The sequence below is a fragment of the Trichechus manatus genome, unplaced genomic scaffold (assembly GCF_000243295.1).
Source record: "Trichechus manatus latirostris isolate Lorelei unplaced genomic scaffold, TriManLat1.0 scaffold00007, whole genome shotgun sequence".
Lineage (NCBI taxonomy): Eukaryota > Metazoa > Chordata > Mammalia > Sirenia > Trichechidae > Trichechus > Trichechus manatus.
This window is the reverse complement of record NW_004443943.1, coordinates 1,000,785-1,024,836: the sequence shown is the minus strand read 5'-3', so window position 1 is coordinate 1,024,836 and position 24,052 is coordinate 1,000,785. Positions and strand designations below refer to the sequence as shown.

General features: G+C 35.7%; 1 protein-coding gene across 1 annotated transcript in view; it reads right to left on the bottom strand.

Moving 5' to 3' along the window:
* Positions 1 to 640: 640 nt before the first annotated feature.
* Positions 641 to 24,052, bottom strand: part of LOC111822017 (uncharacterized) — a 130,100-nt gene continuing 106,688 nt past the window's right edge. Inside the window, exons 4-5 of the mRNA XM_023738653.1 lie at positions 10,946 to 11,110; positions 641 to 8,902 (exon numbers count right to left, since the gene is read on the bottom strand). Coding sequence (XP_023594421.1) covers positions 8,792 to 8,902; positions 10,946 to 11,110 — 276 coding nt within the window. The 3' untranslated portion in view covers positions 641 to 8,791. The remainder of the gene's footprint in view (positions 8,903 to 10,945; positions 11,111 to 24,052) is intronic.

Here is a 24,052-nt window from a genome sequence, read left to right as displayed (position 1 = left end):
GGGTTTCCAAGGCTGCAATCTTTACTGAAGGATCCCAGGCTGCAAACCAAAAGGTCAGTGGTTCTAACCCCACCACCCAGTTTGTGGAAGAAAGATGTGGCAGTCTGCTTCCACAAAGATTACAGCCTTGGAAACCCTATGGGGCAATTGTACTCTGTACTACAGGGTCACTATGATTGGAATTGACTCGACGGTAGTAGGTTTGGTTTAACCTTTACAAAAGCAGGCTGCCGTTTATCTTTCTTCCCAAAGTGGCTTTTGGGTTCGAACAGCTGACCTTTTCAGTTAGCAACCCAGCACTTACCCACTGTGCCACCAGGTCTCCTTCATTAGTTATTAGGGAAATGCAAATCAAAACCATAATGAGATATCACACTCACTAAGATGGTTATTATCAGAAAAACAGAAAACAACAAATGTTGGTGAGGATGTGGAAAAACTGGAACCCTCATCCACTGCTGCTAAGATTGTAAAATGGCATAGCTGCTGCGGAAAATAGTTTGGTGCTTCCTCAAAAAGTTAAACATAGAATTACTATATAATCCAGCAATTCCACTTCTAGGTATATATCCATAAGACTTCATGGCAGGGACTCAAATAGATACTTCTACACTAATGTTCATTGCAGCACTATTCACAATAGTCAAAAGGTGGAAACAATCTAAACGTCCATTAACGAATGGATAAACAAAATATGGTATATGCACACAATGGAATATTACTCAGCCATAAAGAGAAATGAAGCCCTGACACATGGATGAAACTTCAAAACACTACGCTGAGTGCAGTAAGGCAGTCACAAAAGGACAAACACCGTATGACCCCACTTATACGAAATAGGAAAATATATAGATATCATAGTTTATTAGTGGTTACATGGGGTGGGAAAAGGGGGGAAGGAGAGCACTAGTTTAGGGAACACTGAGTTTCTGTTACGGTGGTGAAAAAATTTGAGAAAAGGGAAGTGATAATGGTTGCATAACCTGATGAATGTAATCACTGAATTTTACATGTAAAAAGTGTTGAAATGCCAAGTGTTTTGTTTTATATATTTTTACCACAATTAAAACAAAATGAATTGTCTCAAATACTAACTGTGGCAGAGTAGCTTAAGATTCCAATTGTTTTTGTTTACTTCTTTCGCTTAACTGTATTTTCTGACTTTAATATTGAGTTCTTTTAATGTCTTAAGAAATAAGTAACTTGGTACTTGTATACCCAGAAGTTGGCATACCGCAATTAGTAATGGGAAAATAAAGTACCAGATAAAAGCAGAAATGTTTCCTGCATTTTATACATAATTTAATCGCTTTGCTGGCTTCTTCTCAATTTTATTTATGCCACACCTTCAATTTATGACTCAGTAACCATATCCTGTACCTTAATTTGATCCATTCAACAAACATAGAAAGCAAATTCCAAAATTATGGATTAGAAAAAATTTAAATTGACTCTTCTAAAGGAAGTTTATTAATTGTGGGGAAAAAATTGAGAGGATACTTGAAATATTGGTTCATTTCTTTTTTCATGTAACCTTAGAAATATCGGTGTATTAAAATTACTAGTTTTAAAGAAGGGGTTTAAAACGGAAAAAAGGAAATTCCTTTCAATTCATAATCACATAAAAATGCCTTTTATTCATTCATTCAGTAAATAATTACTCAATAGCTAACAGTATCAGGTTATACTTATACTGAACCAATTTAAATTATTGTTTTCATCCAGGCAAAAGTTAACTGTAAATCTCAATAGTTTAATATACAGGCAGTCGCTGGGTTACCAACGTCTGACTTTCTGATTTAGGGACAACTCGTACTTGCCCTTTAATGTTATGTAAATTTGGCCTCACTTTGAAAGGACTGAACCCACCCCTACTCCAACCCCTACTGGCAACAAATTCATTACCATAATCACTTTCACTTGCTGCATATGCAGCTTTTAAATCATTGAAAAGGCTTCGAGCAATTCTGACTTAAAGGCACAGTTAGGAACAGATCTCATTTGTAACCTAGGGGCTGCCTGTATTTATATATAATTCCTGAAATATGATTAATTCTCTAAATATGAAGTAATGAAAAACATTATTCTGAATTATCTTTTTTCTAAAAAAACACATTATTATCTCATTCCATTAACGCAAATGATCAAAACTGAGTGTGATTTTTGCTGAGATGAGAAAAGTAGTTTCAATACAACTGAACAAGAGCATGCAGCTGGTTCACTGGTTCTTGAAACCAATCATGAAATCTGAACTTACTTTTTTTTATGCAATCATCACAGACTAAACAAGGGAGGTGACCTTGATAAGACAGTAAGCAGCAAAAGGAAGAAGCCCTATCTAACAACTGCTTCTACTGTCATTCTACTGATTAAAAATTAAGATCCTCTCTAAAAACTTCAAAGGCATTTGTTTTTTGCTCACTCCATCTTTCAATCCCCAGTCCTCCCTCCCTGAAATCTGCCTCTTTCTTATCTCAGAGAATGACACCTACCTACAGAGTAAACCAAGGAATAAACTTCAGTCTTCTTAGAATTACTCTTCTCCTTTACGCTCAAATTGTAGTTACTAAATTCTGTCAATGTTACCTCACTCTATATCCAACTTATTTCCTTAATTTTATTCCAAATGTCAAAGTTCAGATCCTCATGACTTATCTGGCCTACCCATCCATGCCTTCTCCTAACTTGTTTTAAAAATGTTCAAGACTAAGAAAAGCAGAAAAAAAGTACAATGATGACCTGCACACCTTCTGCAGCTTCTTCAGTAGTGACATTTTGCCACATTTGCCCTCTGTCTGTATCTAGAACATATATATACTTTTTTTTTTTGCAGACTGAAAATTGAACACACCAGTATTTCATTGCTAAATACCTCAGCCTGCAATCTCCTGAAAATAAGAACCTTCTCCTACACATCACTTAAGAAAATTAACATTAATTTAATATCTAATATATAGTGCACATTTAAATTTCCTCAACTGTCCCCAAAATATTTTATAGCTTTTTGTCTCCCTATTTAGGCTATAAAGTTCATGTGTCATATTTCTATAGTTATGTGTTTTTAGACCTGGGAAAGACTCGTTGGATTTTTTTTCTTCCCCTGGGTGGTTTTTTAAGGAGTCTAGGCTAGTTACCTTGTAGAATGTCCCCATTCTGGATTTGTCGGATTCTTTCCTCCTGATTAGAGTCAGGTTAAACATTTTTGGCAAGAACATGACATAGGTGATCTCTGCACATCTTACTGCATCACATCTGGAGGAACCCAATGCCAATGATGTCCCAACTACTAGCGATGCTAAGTTTAAGGTAGTGACTCTGCCTGATCTCTCCAATATATAGATACATTTTCCCTCTGTAATTAATAAGTAATCTGTGAAAATGGTATTTTGAGATCTTATGAATATCCTGTTCCTCAACATACCTTTTGTCCAATAGTTTTAACGTCTATTGCCGATTCTTCCCTGAATCAATTATTACATGTCAAGTTGTCACTGCTGTTTTCTTTGCTGTTTTTGTTTTTTACTATCACTTTAGTGCAATTCTGGAGAGAACAATGATAAACACATGTTCTACGAGGCATATTTATCAAATCTTACCTAGACTATTCGAAGTGATAAATGACAAATGAGGTCCTACCCTCTCTCTAGTCGCTTTATGCTGCTGCTTCAGTAATCTATCTAAAACACAAAATCGATGATTTAACCCACATGAGTGTGATTCACTGGCATTCCATTCCCTACAGGAGGAGTAAAATGTCCAGAATTCTCTTTGTAACACACAACCCTTTACGATCTGGTCTCTCTTTACCCTCTTCTATGCTGTCTTCTGCTACTCCACTAAGATTATTCTATTCTCTAGCTTGATGCAAGTCCTTGTAGTTTCCCAATCATGACCAGTTCTCTTATAAATTGCCTTGCATCCTTTTCTGATCAGAAAATTCCAATTAGGCATTTAAAACCGTATCAGGGTAGCATCATCCTCGGTATAGCTCTTCCTTTACTCCCTACCAGGTACTTTCTCCCCTCACTTCTTTCATTTTTACAAACTTTTATTATGTCATTGAATAGTTCATTCTCCACCTGTGCATCTGTCTCTCTCTGTTCTCTCTAAACTCCTTGGACACAAAGATCATAGTTTATTTTCTTTTATGTCCACAAAGCCTTAAATTATCTGATCAGGAATAAACTAGCATGAAAATTAGTTTCTCCTTCTAAGACTTTTCCTAAAACGAGGTTAACTGAAAAAGAGAGAGAGGAGAAAAAAAAAAAAAAAGAAAGCACTTCTATGACTTTTCTCAGTAAGATTCAATAACTGGCAGGGTACAAGCTCTACTATAGAAGAAAAGGCATTAGGCTGGAGTCAGGAGATTCGGGTTCCATTTCCACTTCTACTTTTGTCACTATTAAATTCAATATAAACTTAAACATATCAACTAACATAATAACCCTAGGCCTTCCTTTACTCCAGGGTTGCTACGAGTTGGAATCAACTCAATGGCAATGGGTTTTGTTTTGTTTTGGTTTTTCCTTTCCTTATTGAAAAAAGAAGGGCATTAGATTTGATGATGACAATAATACCAAAACCAAAGATTTTTAGGAAGTACTTTATATGCGTTAAGAGTCTCCAGGTGGCACAAATGGTTAAGCATTTGGCTACAAATCAGGAGGCTGGTGGTTCAAATCCACCCAGAGGTGCCTGGGAAGAACGGCCTAGCGGCGGTCTAATTGCTCCACGGGAGAAAAGACCTGGCGATCAGCTTTCATAAAGACTTCAGCCTAGGAAACCTTACAGGGCAGTTCTACTCTGTCCAATAGGGTTGCTATGAGTGATAAGTGACTCGATGGCATCTAATAACAACACTATTATGAAGACAAGACACAGAGAGGAAAGGTAACTTAAGTTTACTATATTAATAGTAAATAGCAGAGTTGGTATCTGAACTGGGCAATCTGACGTCAAGGCCTATGTTCTTAGATTACCTTCCTAGATGACCTCTAAGGTTCTCTTTTTGAGCTCTAATATTCTCTGAATCTATGACAAGAAGATCTCTAAGGTCACAACAAGCCAAGCAAATCTATGTGCAAACAAGTAATTAAGAGTTAAAAACAAACCTTAAATAATTTTCATTATATTTTTACTTTGTCATGGTTTAAATTGTCATTTTTATTGTACCATTTTAATTTTTGTACTATTAATGACAGATAAAAAATACTGTATTTACAGAGTAAAAAGTAGCTGTCAAAATATATTAACAGAAGCCTAAAATAAGTGTACTGAACTAACTCATGTAAAGAAAACTATTTTCAAAATCGAAAATAACAGAAAATTTAAATGTTAACATTAAAATTCTCAAATTTCTGATAAATAATAGTTGTTTTTACTTGAAAGACAAATTATAGCCAGGTATAATCCCACCTTTCTAAAAAACAGTTTTCATTATTTTACAGTACTTTCTAAATACATAATTTTGACACTGCTATAATCAAGATTTATTTAAATTTTGTCTATGTTTCTCTAAAGTATTCATAATTATCATTTTAAAGCTGCATAATATCCTGGAACATTAATCTGACAACATTCGCATATTGTTGGACATCCAGGTTGTTTCCCTTTTTTCCCCATCTTCAGATGAGACTGCAATGAACATCTTTCTGCATATGTCTTTCATTTTTGTATCTCCAGCTCCTAGCATAGTGTCTGGCTCATATCAGGTAGCTGATAAACACTAGTTGAACTGAATATATTTTCTTTTTAAAAAATGCTTTTAAGGATAATTTCCCAACAGTAAAATTAATGAATCAAGTGTGAACTTCTTTTTGGTTCTCACCACATAATACTTTACAAAAGAATAATGTTCTTTTATGATCTACATGAAATGAATGTGTGTGCTCATTCACTGCAATGCCAGTACTAGATTTTATCATTTAAAAAGTTTACTACTTTACTATACATAAACTGATCTCTTGAAATGTCTTTACCTTGTAGAGAAATAATAATCCTGAAAGTATCATACTGTCACTACTTCCCTTTCATTATTCACCAAAGTACCAAAAACCCCATTGCCACCGGGTCGATTCCGACTCATAGCGACCCGCTAAGGACAGAATAGAACTGCCTCATAGGGTTTCCAAAGCTGTAAATCCTTACGGAAGCAGACTGCCACAGCTTTCTCCCACAGCGTGACTGGTGGGTTTGAAATGCCAACTTTTCAGTTGGCAGCTGAGCACTTTAACCACTGTACCACCAGGGCTCTTTCACCAAAGTACCAAGGCCCGTAAAACTAATAATTCTTATTCTGGAAACTCAATTATCTGTATGTGACCTTATTTTAAAGTTCACATTCAGTTGGAATGTGTCCTTGTCTTCATATTACAGTCAAATTTGGTTGAGGTCATAATCTAAACCAAGTTTGGCAATTTGGCAGTCAGATAAAAACGTAACCTCGTCCCAAAGAGCAATGAATTCTACTCCCCTTTGAAAGGGTTTCTTATGGAACAGATAGAAACGAAAAAGCACTCTCACTAGACAAACAGGTTAAAAGGAATAAACTGATAAAAGTTTTACACTTATGATCTGATCACAACTCTTTGTCAAACCAGAATTACCTATTTATGAAGGAAAAGCTGCACTGGAAAGAAGACATCCTGGCTTCCTAAAACTCACTCCAGAAATTCAGGTAACTTATTGCAGATTAGTATATTTGGCTGACTGTGAAGGTATCTGTTCTTTCCTTCTACACTTTGACAATAACCCATTTTGGATAATTTTTACATTTCCCCCTTAAGACAATTTAAGGAATCAGATTTTTATTTGATTAAGACAAGAGTATCCATTATAAGCTTTTTTATTATTTGTGACTACACTGACATATTTAAAATAGGGCACTCAGTTTTAACCACAACTGGCTGATTTTTCTTGCCTGTCCTTTAATCTTAGCAGGAGCTGTTATGACAGACAGAAAACTTGCTACAGCTCCCAGTAGGGCTCTTTTTTGCCAGCTAGGTTGGAGTTCATGCATCACTTTAAAATAAGTATTTACTCACTGTCTACTATGGGCAAGGCACTGTGCTAGACTCCTAGGAATGATACAAAGATGACTAAGACATGATTCCTGTCCTGAAAGAACTTACAATCTATTAGGGGAAGACAGACATGCAAACAAATAGGTATAATACAAAGCAGAAAGTGCTCGTTGTTAAAACAGAGGTACAAACAAAGTTCTACAGGAACACAGAGGATGATGAGATTAATTCTGGTTGGGGTGATCTGGAAGGCTGGGCCAGTAGAAAAGTAGTAGAAAACTCTGCCCCTTAGCAAATGCAGCAGTGTTACAACCCACCTGGGTTAGGGTCGAAGCCCCACTCCCCACAGAAGGTTTTCCTAAAGGAGATGGAGCCAGGGCCCTAACCCAGTTAGGTAGGTGATTCGGTGATTTCAGTTATGTATGCCAACACCTTCCTTCCTTGATGCAGATAAAATGTGCTTTCACAAACGTTTTACTTAAAAAAAAAAAAACACCAATACATTAAGTAACTCACATAGACAGGTAAGTTACCATGGCCTCCATCATCAGAATGGCCTCAGGTGGTACTCTGATTATACAGGACCAAGCTAATAGACACCACTTCAGCAGGCTAAGCATGTGGTGCTCCAATATATGTTTTGCTACTGATATACTAGGGAGAAAGATGAAGACGTAACTCCAGAGAAGTAACCTGGGTTTTGTATTATTCCATATTTTGTTGAAGTTTTAACAACTTAAAGCTTTAAAAATAAATTTTAAAGTAGGTTAATGAGACAATAGGAATTTTTTTCTTTTGTCTGTCATGATTTCAAGAACCAGCAAGTACACTGGGAGTTTCCACTAATTTCTCAGAGTAAGAAATAGACAAAAATAATATAATCAATATCTAACATTTAGCAGGTACCACACGAGGGGTGAAAAAATTGAAAAGAGGATAAGTACAAACATATGTTTAAGTACACAAGAACATAAAGCAAGTATCATGTGCACAGAATTAGAAACATTAAATCTACAGAAAATTAAAGACAAAGCATTAGTTACCACTGTGTTTCATTCTATTACCTTCTCACATATACGACCCTAAAATCTCTTACAATTTTAAATATTGTATTTTACTCTGCTACAGGAATATAGAAATTCTGAACTGCATTGCTTTTAAACCTCATTTAATGACCAGATAGCAGAATCTGTTTAATGTACTATACGTAAGTCAATGTTCATACAGTGCTTGTGAAACTTAAAATGATTATTGTCTTAAGTATTACAAGTACTCCTATCTCATTTGTTTGTTCTTTTAATTTTTAGAACCTCCTTAAAGAATGGAAGAAAGGAACAAGAACAAGGGAGGGAGGGAAGAAAGGAGAGAGGAAGGGAGGAGCATCCTGTTTGGATTAATGAAGATATCCCATTATATAGACTTTCTTTAAACATAAACATACAATTAAAAAAGACTTGCTATCAAACAATTAGCTGAGCAAAATATGAAACAAATACAGCAAAAGGGTTATAATATCTGTAATAATATAAAGAAAGCTCATAACAACTATAAAACACAAAATCCTAACAAATAATTGAAAAAAGACAAACAATTCACACAAAATACAAGTTGCCAATAAACATGAAAAATATTCATCCTTATTAATTAAAGAAATGCAAATTAAAACAATGAAATAGTATTTTTAAATATCATATTAGCAGAGATAAAATGAAAACATTCAATGCTGCATCTCCTAAAATCTTAAAAATTCACCTTTGTTTGTTTGGATTTTAAAACAAGGTGATCCAAAAATAAGGTATCAGTGCTTGCAAGGGTGTACTGAGATGAAAACACTCATACCCTAGCTTGGAGCAATGGCAGTCAATACAACCTTTAACAATCTGTGGAGAGTATCAAGAGATTTTTTTATTTTTGTTGTTTTTAAGTTCATACCCTTTGACAAGTAATTCTACTACTATGAACCTGAATTTAAAAAATAATCAGAGATGCAGACAAAGATGTACATACAATCACATTTATAATAGTTATTTATAATCACAAAAAAAAGGAAACAACTGAAATGTCAAACATCAGGGAAATGGAGCATTATAAAATCTAATATTATGCAGCAGTTAAAAATTATGTTAAAGCTATTATCTGTGAGAAGAAATGTACAGGATGAAATGTTAAGTAAAAAAGCAGGATCTATAATTTTTATTCCGCTTTAGCTAAAACTGTTTTAAAGAAAGCAGGAAATATATTTTATAAGGAAATATGTCAAAAGAATATTGGCTGTCTCTTGGGGCGGAACTAAAATGATGACTTTCTACTTTGTACCATGCAGTATTTTCCAAACTTTTCATAATATGTACATGTTTTTTTCTATAAGAAAAAAGGTTGAATTTTTAAAAAAGAGTTTGCTGATTGTTTATGTTAAAAGGTTTTTGACAGAAACAGATTTCAAAAATTATGATGAAAATTATTATGAAACAGTATTTTGTAGTATAAATTTCCTCTAAAATCATTAATTTATGAATATAGAGGAAATTTTATCTTGATTTTAACTGTCTCTAAGAAATGGTAAAGGTTTTCTAAAGTTCTTTTTATGCTTGAACTATGATACTGAGGCAAACTTCCTGGTATTACTGAGCTACTGTTAGCTGCTTTTGAAACTTCTCATACAAAATTCACATATATGTCATAATTACAGGTTTTAAACAATTTTTGGGTTACGGTCTGTAAGATCAATAAGCATTCCATTCGTGTTTACAGAATTGTTAATATTAACAATTCAACATACTCACTCAACAATTTTTTAAAAACCTATCACTGAAAAACTATCTTCTATTTTGTTAGAGTATTCAAAGTATCCTATCAAAACTATAGATCATGGATATCATCCTCGCTCTTTCCATATTGTATTTTCTTTTTAAAATGTCACTGATTTAATTCATTTCATTTCCTCCCTCCATGTCTTTCTTTTTAATTGTGTATCTCCCTCAGATTTTTAAAAAAAGGATGATCAAATAAACAGATACATTAAGTGACTACATATACAGAAGAGTTGAAGGGTTGACTAAAAGAGAAAATGTAAATAAATTATAATTATCAGCAAGTGAAAACTATCCTTGTAAGTAGCTAATTACATTTTTTAAAAACCTGAAAGTATCTACCCTGACACATTTGATATACCAAACACCTAAAATAATGTTTCCATGGCTTCAAAAATATTTCTTTCATATTAATGTAAAAATTATTTCATTCAAACATAAATTAGATTGTCTTTTACATGCCAAGCACTCAACCACAAAACAGACATGATGGTTAAAAACAAATGTGGTTCTTTTCCTAAAAGAATTTATGTTCTTGTTCGTTTAGTTAGTGTATTTCTTTTACAAAGCTCTTCAAACCAGCTGAAAATGTATTGGAATCTACTATAGTTTCCTAAATAGAACATTTCTTGATATTAAGCAATTTTACCGGCTATATGAACATAACACTTAACATCTGCTATCACCCAAAATGGTTCACCGAACTTTGACTAAATTTAACACACCAAGAAAAACTATGTGCTATTGAATGCTTTATAAAAAGTACCCTCTACTTTCCATTGACAACATTTCTTTCTAAGCTAAGGTGTTCTATGTTGCATATAAGCCAGTCAACTCTCTCTCAATAGCCTTTAATCCAATTTATAAGTTCTAGACCTAATTGGGTAGAATATACTATTTGTGCACTAGAGATGCTGAAAGACAGTAATAAAGAGACACACAAACTTGTTTTAACAAAATAAAAGCCATATTCTGAAATTTCTGCCAGATACTCCAGAGCCTATCAAGCATATTAATTTAAAACCAGCAAGATAAATCTAAACTGCTATATTCATTTCCTGTACTTTAAAACAAACAATTAAAACTGTTTAATGAAATAAGAAGAGATCTTACCAATGCAGGCCACTGAATTTGCTTGCTCTTTGATCCCTGAGTCTGGCTAGGGTCCTTCCTTTTTGCCCAAATTAAGTGGTATTCCACCAAGAAAGTTGAAAAATCTTCATAAACTTTAACCCACTCTCGTTTATCCCATTCAAGATCATCAAATTCCACATACGCCTATGAAAAAAAAGAAAACATAAAATTCCATAAGCAAAATAGTACAGTGATATTTCAAAATAACTATGAAGTTAAACTGGAAAAGATATTAACAAATTTATTGTTCAAATTAGCATTTCTTCATAAAATCAATTATTAACTCTCCATAAGCAGATAATATCTCCTTACCTATTTCTATGACTAGAAGATAAATACTAAATTTATTAAGAAAAGCAATTTACAAAGTGTTGATCAGAAGAGATTGATCCCTATCTTTTAAATATACATTATAAAATTGTGTCTATACTGATAACTCCAGAAGCAGAGGTCAGCAAACACTTTCTGAAAACAGCCAGAAAGCAGTTACTTTGCAAGCCATATGGTCTGTCTCAACTACTTAATTCTGTCTTAGTAGAACGAAAGCAGCCATATACAATATGCAAATGAAATGAGCTAGGCTGTGCTCCAACAAAACTTTCTTCACAAAAATAGGCAGCAGGCCATTGGCCCTGGTGTTGACCCATGTCTTACGGCACTATCTAGCAAAATATAATGAGAGCCACGTATTAAATTTTAAATTTCCTAGTAGGCACAGTAAAAAAAAGAAACATAAAAATAGGTGAATTTAAATGTTTTTATTTAATCCACTATATCCAAAATATTATTTCAACATGCAAATTAATGTAAACCATTATTAGTGAAATAGTTTACATGCTTTTTTGAACTAAATTCTGGAAATCCTGTGTGTATTTTACATTTATGGCAAACCTCGATATATACACTAAATTTTCACTGAAAGTACTTGATCCATATTTAGATTTCATAAAACCTATAGTAAAAAAAGCAGATTTGCATACCCAAGTTATTCCAAATGTACTAAAGAAAACTTTAATAACTAAATCAAGTATCATTTTTAAACTTACTAAAAATCAAATAAGTTTAAAAATTCATTTTCTCAGATGCACTAGTCACATTGCAAGTACTCAATAGGCATATGTGGCTAATGGCTACAAAACATGACAGTACAGTTCTAGCACACAATGAGAATCTGAAATCTAAAAAAGGAAAAAACTTTCTCTTCAAAATACTGTACTTGATGCAGAAAAAAATGTGGATTCACAGGTAATGAAAACCCCAGACCTTGTCTGTTCTTTAGTTGAGGTTACTAAATTCGTTTCAATAAATGCTTTCTTAAGATACACACATACACACACACACACACACACACACACAGAAGCTACTACATATTCAAAGGTTAAAAAAAAGCTAATTTTCGACCATTAGTCAAATGGACACAGGCAAATCCTTTTTAACCTAAAAATAATTTAAAATTGCTTTTGTTTTTTCTCTTCTGAAAAATATCACAGAATCATAAAATGTTAGAATTTTCTCAAATACTGTCTGTACTTCTATTAATATGACACGATTTTTCTTTAGTTTGTTAAAATCAGGAGTTACAAAAACAGCTTTTCAAATATTGACAAAGCCTAGCTGTCCCAAGATAAGTTCAAATAGGCTGTGATATATTGTCATTTTATATATTAACAGCTTCTCTTCGCTGATATTTTGTGGAATATCCTTGCATCTATGTTCATCAGGAATGTTGGACTTTAGTTTCCTTCTCTATGATGTGTTTGTCTAGTTTCAGTGTGAGGGTATAGCTGGCCTCATAGGGTAAGTGGGAAAATGTTCCCTCTTCTTTTTTCTGGAACCAGTTATGTGGAAGTGGTACTATGTCTTTCTTAAATGTTTGGTAGATTTGTCTGTAAAGTCATCTGGCCCTTAAGCTTTTTTGTTGGAAGGTATTTAACCACTTAATTCAATTGCTTTAATAGATACAAAATTATTAAGACTGCCGATTTCTTTTTTATTTTAATAGCCTGTTATCTTTTAAAGAATCGGTCTCTTTCCTAAGATGCAGAATTTATAAACAGTTGTCATATCCTTTTAATGTCCTTAAAGACTGTAGTGATTTCTTCTGTTTCATTTCTGGTTTTAGTAATTTGGATATTAGATATTCTTTTTTTTTTGGTCAGTTTGGCTAGACTTTGATCAATTTTATTTATTTTATTCAAAGAACTAACATTTAATTAATTTTCTCTACTGTTTTTCTGTCTTCAATTTCATTAATTTCTAATCTTTATATTTTTCCTTCTGCTTTTTTGGAGATTTTAATTTGCTCTTCCTTTTCCTGCGGGCATGAGGGCCCTAATGGTGCTGCTAACCAAAAGGTCAGCAGTTTGAATCCACCAGCTATGCCTTGGAAACCCTACGGGGCAGTTCTACTCTGTCCTATGGGGTCGCTATGAGTTGCAATCTAATCGATGGCAACACGTTCTTCCTATTTTAGTTTCTTAAGGTGAAGGCTTAGATTATTGCTTTATGGTCTCTGTTCTTTTCTAATATAAGCAGTCAATCCTATGAATTTTCTTCTAAGAACTGCTTTAGCTGACTGTAACACAGTTTCACTGAGTTCAAAATATTTTCTGATTTTCCTTGGGACTTTCTCTTTCACCTATGTTATTTACAAGATATTGTTTAATTTCCAAACATCTGAGACTTTTCCAGGTATCCTTCTATTATTGACTTCTACTTTAATTCCACTATGGTCAGAAAACATCTCTGTATAATTTCAACTCTTTTAAATTTGTAAAGGTGCATGTTATGGCCAAAAATATGGTACACCTTGCTAAATGTTTCATGTGTACTTGAGAAGAATGTATATTCTATGATGTTTTTATGGCAATTAGGTTTATTTGGTTAATAGTGTTGTTGAGTTCTTCTGCATCTTTGCTGGTTTTCTATCTAGATGTTCTATTTGTTACTAAGAATTATACTCCAAATATAACTGTAGATTTGTGTGAATGCTATATAAATTGGCATATGTTTTATAGCAATGTGATTTCAGGAACTCCTACAGAGTATCTCCTCATTTATCCAGAGGCCACTTAGAATTCTTAACCATCAGCTACATGGCCAAGACTTCAGAGGCAAGCCAAAACAGGCCTCTTAATAGCCCTAAATGATGACTGTCACAGACTCCAAGTACTAAGGTGGAAGAACCTCAACCCTAACAAAGTCTAGGGAGTCTTTGGTAACACTGGGCTCAAAATTTTACATCAATTCAGGAAAAAACCATAAGATTATGAGAAGAGGACAGATAACTTTTGGAGAATTAAGGAGCATTCATTTAGACCTTAGCCTCATTTTATTTTATATAGAGCAAGGGAGGGAGGTTGTTGACTAGATATAAAAAGTTGGATTTTTGCTCTACTTCTCCGCTGGCCTGTCCCATAAAATGTTAAAAAGGTTAACTGTACCCTTTCTAGAGACACCACCTCTATCGTACTCTCTCTGAAGACCACAGAGCAACAAGAATTATGTATCTTTAGACAAGAAACTGGCACCCACCCTCTCTTGTCTCCCAAGCTTAGTTAGTGGACAAAAGAAGGAAAGGTCTTTCAAGAAAGTTAAAAGGGTAATTGATTTGCCTTTCACATAATTAAAAATATGCAATCCAGAAGCAACCATATTAAAATTCAACTTTTTAATAAACAAATTTTATATTTCATGTAGTTATATTAAAGATTTCATGGTGAACTAAAATTATAAGTACAATTCTACAGCGGAGTCCAGTATATATTCAAATCAGCACAGTATATTACTAGAATGACAACTGTAAGAAGTAAAAATAAAATGCATATTATGACATGTAAGTCTAGCTTCTAAAAATTCTAAAGAAGTCAAAGGGATAATTTTTCATCTTCCAAGAAGCATTCATTCAAACCTATGTCAGAGATTATTATTGATAATGGTAATAAAACTAGTATCAAAAACAGCTAACACTGGAATCATGCATACTATGAGCCAAAAAAAAAAAAATTCCAAACTTGTTGCCATCGAGTCAATTCCAACTCATAGCAATCCTGTAGGACAGAGCAGAATTGTCCCATAGGGTTTCCAAAGTTGTAATCTTTACAAAAGCAGACTGTCACATCTTTCTCCCGTTGAGCCGCTGGTGAGTTTGAATCACTGACCTTTTCAGTTATCAGCTGAGCTCTTAACCACTGCACTACCAGGGCTCCTTTACTGTGTGCCAGGCACATATATTAAGCCATTTGATCATCATAACCAACCTGTAAGATGGGTACTATTATTATGTACTTTTTCAAATAAGGAAAGTAGCATACAGAGAAATTACTTGCCGAAGGTCAAGCAGCTAATAAACGAGTCAATGAAACAGCTCCTAAGAGTCCTAATAGCCATAGCAGCATAGGCCCTGTAAGCTGAACCACACAGCATGTGATAAGTGACTGAATAAGGGAGTGGTGTTGGGATAGCTAACTCCTCTGTGGCTTAAAGGTGGAAGACCACACACTTAAAATGACCTTAAGATTTTCTACAGGGAGTCTACAAGGGTCAAATGAGGACTTTTGTTAGTTGCCATCAAGTTGGCTCTGACTCGTGGCAACCTCACGTGTAACACAATAAAACACTGCCCAGTAATGCACCATCCTCACAATTGTTGGTATGTTTGAGCCCATTGTTGCAGCCACCATGTTAAGCCATCTCATGGAGGGTTTCCTTCATTTTCACGGACCCTCTACTTTATCAACTATGATGTCCTTTTCTAGCAATTGGACTTTCCTGATGACATGTCCAAAGTACGTAAGACAAACGAGCATTCTGGTAGTACTTCCTCCACGACCGATATATTAATTCTTCTGACAGTCCATGGTATATTCAATATTCTTTGTCAACACCATAATCCAAATACTTTAATTCTTCTTTGATCTTCCTTTTTCTTTGTCCAGTTTTCACATGCATACAAGGCAACTGACAAGACCATCACTTGCATCAGGTAGCACCTTAGTCATCAAAGTAACATCTTTACTTCTTAACACTTTAAAGATGTCCTTCATAGCAGATTTTCCCAATTCAATACGTCATATGATTTCCTGATTGTTGCTTCCATAGGCATTGACTGTTGATAGTAAATAGCAAAATAAAAGAGGCCAAGGAAAGCTACTTAGCTTACTTTCTATATCTATGTTGTCTACTCTTCCTTCCTATAAATTACTTACCTAACTAATCTTTTTACAAAGCTACTTGGTGAATAACAAAATGCACCAAGATTAGATATTCAAAGATATTTAATTTTCAATTACCTTCCTTACATTACATGAAAAACAGAGAGGCAGGGCCAAGATGGTAGAGTAGTCAGACTCTTTTGGTGGTCCCTCTTACAACAAAGACCTGAAAACACAAGTGAATCGATTATATATGATAATCTAGAAGCCCTGAACATCAAAGGCAAAGTTCAGGAATCGGACTGAGTGACGGGGGAGGGAGAGACGGTTCAGAAGCAGCGAGGAGTTGCCAGACCTGACATAGCAGAAATCGACACCCTGCAGGCCAGATCAGCTGGCATGCGCGGTAAGGCAGGCAGTGGTGCTTGGGATGCACTTTCCACGTCGGGAAAAACTGAGCAGCGCAGAGAGTCCAGAACCAGCGAAAAGCGGCACTCAATCAGCAAAAGATAACTACATGAGTCTAACCTTCCACACAGATCAAAAAACACCATTTGGGAAAACCTCCTTCCCACTCTGCACCAGTCCCAGGCTGGCATCAGCAACTGCTGCATTCCCTGGGCAGGAAGCAGGACCTGCCATGTGCCCTGAGCCATTCTCCAGGCCTGGAGAGGGAAGAAATTAAAAAACAGGGAAAAATACTCTGCCAGCTCCCCTAAGCCAGGAAAACAGGGCAGGCACAGCTCCCTAGGAAAACGTATAAGGGGTCCACGGAATTTGAATCTCTTTCCCCCTGTATAGACCTGTGTGGGACCATTTCAACAATGTAGGCCCTCATTAGCACAGTACAACAAGGTATATACCTGAAGCCTAACTTCAACTGTATCAGCCAAATGGTGGAGTGACATGTTTGAGACATGTGACACTGCTCTGCCCATTAAGCAAGGTCCTCATTTACCCATAGCAGGGGCCTGAGGGCTGGTGGCTCCACCCATGCCACCTAGCCACCTGCAAAAGGAGTCCAAGTATAAGTGATACCTCCCACTCCTTACAGACAACAGTAATGGGTGCCCATAGTCCAGCTGCAAACCCCACCCACTTACGCACTCTAGGGAACAGGGACACGCTTTCCTCCTAGACACTCAGAGGCAACTGTCAGCCCCCTGACCTGCTCAGCGCGTGACTACCTACTGCAGCCAGATAGATACCTGTGCCTACTCCAATCATCCCTGCCCATCTGGGACTGCACGTGAGAGCCTGCACCACATACTTGGTGACTGACTACCTGGACACCTAAGACGAATCCATATAAGAAAAGTAAACGGATTCCAGGGCTCACATACCTAGTAACAGATCTAACCACCTGATGACAGGACATTAGAGCTTCAAAGGAGCCAATAATCAAACTAGCTCACACGAGCAGCCTATTTGGGCATATCAAACAAAACAAGACGCTAGAACACAGTATGCAAACATAAATAAACATAATAACTTACTGATAGCTCGGAGAAAATAGTCACTATCAAATCACATAAAGAGGCAGACCATGATGGCTTCAGCAGCTTCCCAAAACAAAGAATCAAGAACTTTTCCAGAGGAAGAGAACTTCTTGGAATTACCAGAGGTAGAATACAAAAGATTAATATACAGAACTCTTCAAGACAACAGGAAGGAGATCCTTCAAAATGCAGAACAAGCCAACGAACACACAGACCAAACAACAGAGGAACTCAAGAAGATTAGAGAAGAGCATAATGACAAATTTAATAGGTTGTAAGAATCCACAGAGAGACAGCAAACAGAAATCCAGAAGATTAACAATAAAATTTCAGAATTAGACAACTCAATAGAATCTCATAGGAGCAGAATGGAGGCAATGGAACTCAGAATTAGTGAGACTGAAGAAAAAGGACTTCACACCAACTTATTTGAGGAAAAATCAGATAAAAGAATTTAAAAAAAATGAAGAAATCCTAAGAATCATGTGGGATTCTGTCAAGAGGAAAAACCTACAAGTGATTGGAGTAGAAGAAAAAGAGGGGTCAACAAAAAGTACAGAGAGAACTGTTCAACATTTCTTGGCAGAAAACTTCCTTGATATTGTGAAAGATGAGAAGAAAACTACCCAAGATGCTCATCAAACCCCACATAAAGTAAATTCTAAAAGAAAGTCACCAAGACAATTATAACCAAACTTACCAAATTCAAAGAGAATATTTTAAGAGGTGCCAGGGATACATGAAAAGTCACCTACAAAGGAGAGTCAATAAGACTAAGCTCAGAACACTCAGTAGAAACTATGCAGGTAAGAAGGCAATGGGATGATATATACAAAGCCTTGAAGAAAAAAAATTGCCAGCCAAAAATTATATATCCAGCAAAACTGTCTCTCAAATGTGATGGCGAAAATAGGGAATTTTCAGATAAACAGAAGTTCAGGGAATTTGCAAAAACAAAACAAAAATTACAAGAAATACTAAAGGGAGCCCTCTGGTCAGAAAATAAATAACACAAAATAACAACCCAAGACTAGAACCCAGGACAGAGCAACCAGATATCAACCCAGATAGGGAAGTCATGAAAATAAATTAAAGCTAAAACGTGGAAAACAGAGACGTCAATATGTAAAAGATGACAACGTTAAAACAAAAAAGAGGGACTAAAAAATGTAGTCACAGATCTTTCATATGGAGAGGAAGTCAAGGCAATATAGAGAAATGAAAGATTGGTTTAAACTTAGAAAAACAGGGGTAAATATCAGGGTAACCACAGAAGAAACTAACAATCCTACATATCAAAATAAAAAACAAGAAAAATATAAAGACTCAGCAAATACAGAATCCACAACAATGAAAAAGATGAAAAGAAAATACATAAAGAAAAACAACTCAGCACAGAAAATTAAGTGCAAGAAACTGTCAACAACATAAAAAAAAAAGACATCAAAACGACAGCACTAAATTCATGCCTATCAATAATTACACTGAACATCAATGAACTAAATGCACCAATAGAGACAGAGAGTGGCTGAATGGATTCAAAAAACACAATCCATCTATATTCTGCCTACAAGAAACACACCTTAGACACAAACAAACTAAAACTCAAAGGATGGAAAAAAAATCTATCAATCAAACAACAATCAAAAAAGAGCAGGAGAGGCAATACTAATCTCTGATAAAATAGACTTTTAAGTAAAATCCACCAAAAAGATAAGAAAGGACACTATATAATGATTAAAGGGTCAATATGCCCAGAGGACGTAACCATAATAAATATTCACACACTCAACGATAGGGCTCCAAAATACGTAAAACAAACTCTAACAGCACTGAAAAGAGAGATAAACAGCTCCACAATAATACTAGGAGACTTCAACACACCACGTTTGGTAAAGGACAGAACATCCAGAAAAAAGCTCAGTAAAGACACAGAAGATCTAAATGCCACAATCAACCAACCTGATCTCGTAGACATATATAGAACACTTCACCCAACAGCAGCCAAGCATACTTTCTTTTCCAATGCACATGGAACATTCTCCAGAATAGACTACGTATTAGACCATAACGCAATCCTTAACAGAATCCAAAGCATCGAAATATTACAAAGCATCTTTTCTGACCATAAAGCTATAAAAGTCGAAATCAATAACAGAAAAATCAAGGAAAAAAAATCAAACACATGGAAAGTGAACAACAACTTGCTCAAAAACTACTGGGTTATAGAAGAAATTAAGGATGGAATAAAGAAATTCACAGAATCAAAAGAGAATGAAAACACATCCTACCTGAACCTTTGGGACACAGCAGAAGTAGCACTCAGAGGTCAGTTTATAGCAATAAATGCACACATCCGAAAAGATGAAAGGGCCAAAATCAAAACATTAGCCCTACAACTCGAACAAATACAAAGAGAGCAGCAAAAGAAGCCCTCGGGCTCCAGAAGAAAGCAAATAATAAAAATTAGAGCAGAATTAAATGAAATAGAAAACAATTGAAAGAGAGTTTTAACAAGACCCAAAAGCTGGTTCTTTGAAAAGATCAACAAAATCAATAAACCACTGGCCAAGCAGACAGAAGAAAAACAGGAGAGGAAGCAAATAACCTGAATAAGAAATCAGATGGGCAATATCACAATAGACTCAACTGAAATTAAAAGAATCATAACGGAATACTAAGAAAAAACTGTACTCAAACAAATTAGAAAACCTAGAGAAAATGGTCAAATTTCTAAAAACACACTATCTACCCAAACTAACACAGACAGAGGTAAAACAACTTAATAAATCTATAACAAAAGAAGAGATGGAAAAGGTAATTTAAAAACTCCCAACAAAAAAAAGCTCTGGCCCTGACAGTTTCGCTAGAGAATTCTACCAAACTTTCAGAGAAGCATTAACACCACTACTACTAAAGGTATTTCAGAGTACAGAAAAAGATGGAATACTCCCAGACTCATTCAATGACGCCACCATAACCCTGATGCCAAAACCAGGTAAAGACACCACCGAAAAAGAGTATCACAGACCAATATCCCTCATGGACACAGACAAAAAAGTCCTCAACAAAATTCTAGCCAATAGAATTCAAGAATATACCAAAAAAATAATTCACCATGACCAAGTGGGATTCATACCAGGTTATGTGGGGATGGTTCAACCTTAGAAAAACAAACAATATAATCCATCACATAAATAAAACAAGAACCACATGATCTTATCAATTGATGCAGAAAAGGCATTTGACAAAGTCCACACACGGTCATGATAAAAACTCTCAGCAAAATAGTAATAGAAGGGAAATTCTTCAACATAACAAAGGGCACTTATACAAAGCCAACAGCCAACATCATCCTACATGCAGAGAGTCTGAAAGCATTCCCCTTGAGAACAGGAACCAGACATGATGCCCTTTATCACCATTCTTATTCAACACTGTGCTGGAGGTCCTAGCCAGAATTAGGCTAGAAAAAGAAATAAAGGGCATCCAAACTGGAAAGGAAGAAGGAAAAGTACCTCTACTTGCAGATGATATGATCTTATACACAGAAAACCCCAAAGAATCCACAAGAAAACTACTGAAACTAACAGAAGATTTCAGCAAAGTATCAGGATACAAGATAAACATACAAAAATCAGTTCGATTCCTCAACACCAACAAAGAGAACTTCCAGGAGGAAATCACTGAACCAATACCATTTACAATAGCCCCCAAGAAGATAAAATACTTAGCAATATATCTAACAAGAGACGTAGAAGACCTATAAAATGAAAACTGCAAGACACTACAGCAGGAAACCAAGAGATCTACATAAGGTGGAAAAACATACCTTGCTCATGGATAGGAAGATTCCACATTGTGAAAATGTCAATTCTACCCAAAACAATCTACAGATACAATGCAATCCCGAACCAAATTCCAACAGCAGTTTTTAAGGAGATGTAGAAACAAATCACCAACTTCATATGGAAAGGGAAGAGGCCCCGGATAAGTAAAGCATTACTGAAGAACAACAGAGTGGGAGGCCTCACACTACCTGATTTTAGAACCTATTATACCGCTACGGTAGTCAAAACAGCCTGGTTCTGGTACAACAACAGATACGTAGACCGAGAATCCAGACATAAATTCATCCACCTATGTGCAGCTGATATTTGACAATGGCCCGAAGTCTGTTAATTGGGGATAAGACAGTCTCTTTAACAAACGGTGCTGGCATAACTGGAAACCCATCTGCAAAAAAAGGAAACAAGACCCATACCTCACACCATGCAGAAAAACTCACTCAAAATGGATCAAAGACCTAAACATAAAATCTAAAACAATAAGATCATGGAAGAAATAATAGGGACAATGCTAGGAGCCCTAATACATGGTATGAACAGAATACAAAACATTAGTAACAATGCACAAATACCAGAAGAGAAACTAGATAACTGGGGGCTCCTAAAAATCAAACACTTATGCTCATCAGAAGACTTCATCAAAGGAGTAAGAGGATAACCTGCAGACTACGAAAAAAGATTGGCTACGACAAATCTGATCGGCATCTAATCTCTAAAATCTACCAGATACTGGAAAACCTCAACAACAAAAAGACAAATGACACAATTAAAAAATGGGCAAAGGACAGGAACAGGCATTTCACCAAAAAAGACACATGAGGAAATGCTCATGATCATTATCGATTACAAAAATGCAAATCAAAACTACAATGAGATACCATCTCACCCCAACAAGGCTAACGTTAATCCAAAAAACACCAAATAATAAATGCTGGAGAGGTTGCGAAGAGACTGGAACACTTACACACTGTTGGTGGGAATGTAAAATGGTACGATCACTTTGGAAATTGATTTGGCACTTCCTTAAAAAATCTAGAAATAGAAGCACCATAAGATCCAGCACTCCCACTCCTTGAAATATTTCCTACAGAATTAAGAGCTGTCACACAAATAGATATGTGCAAACCCATGTTCACTGCAGCACTGTTCACAACAGCAAAAAGATGGAAACAACCTAGATGCCCATCAACGGATGAACGGATAAACAAATTATGGTATATTCACACAAAGGAATACTATGCAATGATAACGACGACGAATACATGTAAACATCTCATAACATGGATAAATCTGGAAGGCATTACGCTGAGTGAAATTAGGTCAGATGCAAAAGGACAAATATTGTACTAGATCACTATAAGAACTTAAGAAAAGGTTTAAACACAGAAGAAAACCTTCTTTGATGGTTATGAGGGTGGGGAGGGAAGCACAGGGGTATTCACTAACTAGATAGCAGATAAGAATTACCTTAGGTGAGAAAAAGGACAACACACAATACAGGGGAAGTCAGCACAACTGGACTAACCCAAAAGCTAAGAAGTTTCCTGAAGACAACCAAATACTTTGAGAGACAGAGTAGCAGGGGTGGGGGTCTGGGGACCATGGTTTCAGGGGACATCTCTGTCAACTGGCGTAACAAAGGTTATTACTAAAATGTTCTGCATCCCATTTTGGTGAGTTGCGTCTGGAGTCTTAAAAGCTAGTGTGCGGTCATCTAAGATGCATCAATTGGTCCCAACCTACCTGGAGCAAAGGAGAATGAAGAAGAAAGACACAAGGAAAATATTAGCCCAAGAGACAGAAAGGGCCACATAAACCACAGACTTCATCAGCTTGAGACCAGAAGAACTAGATGGTGCCCGGCTACCACCAATGACTACCCGACAGGGAACACAACAGAGTGTCCCTGACAGAGCAGGAGAAAAGTAGGGTGCAGAAATCAAATTCTAGTAAAAAGATCAGACTTCACGGTCTGACTGAAACTGCAGGGACCCCGGAAGGTATGGCCCCTGGACTCTCTGTTAGCCCAGAACTGAAACTTTTCCCAAAGCCAACTCTTCAGACAATGATTAGACTGGAGTATAAGACATAAAATAATACTTGTGAAGAGAGTGCGTCTTAGCTCAAGTAAATACATGAGACTAAATGGGCAGCTCCTGTCTGGAGGCGAAATGAGAAGGCAGAGAGGGTCAGGAGTTGATTGAATGGACACGGGAAATCCGGGGTGGAAAGGAGGACTGGTTGTCAGACTATAGGGAGAGCAACTGTGGTCACATAACAATGTGTGTATAAATTTTTGTACGAGAAACTAACTTGAACTGTAAACTTACACTTAAATTACAATTTAAAAAAATTTAAAATGTAAAAAAAAGAACTATATTCCTGTCATGTAACTTAAGTTCATTTTTGTAAGAGTCAACACATATACTATGCTTTTTAGATAAATTATGTACAGTTTTTAATGTAATATTGGTGATGATGATGACAGCAGCAGCTAAAATTTGAGTGCTTTCAATGAGCAGAGTGATGTTTACAGGAGAAACTGTTGCAAAGAGGTTAAGCAACTTAACAGTTTCTAAGCAATTA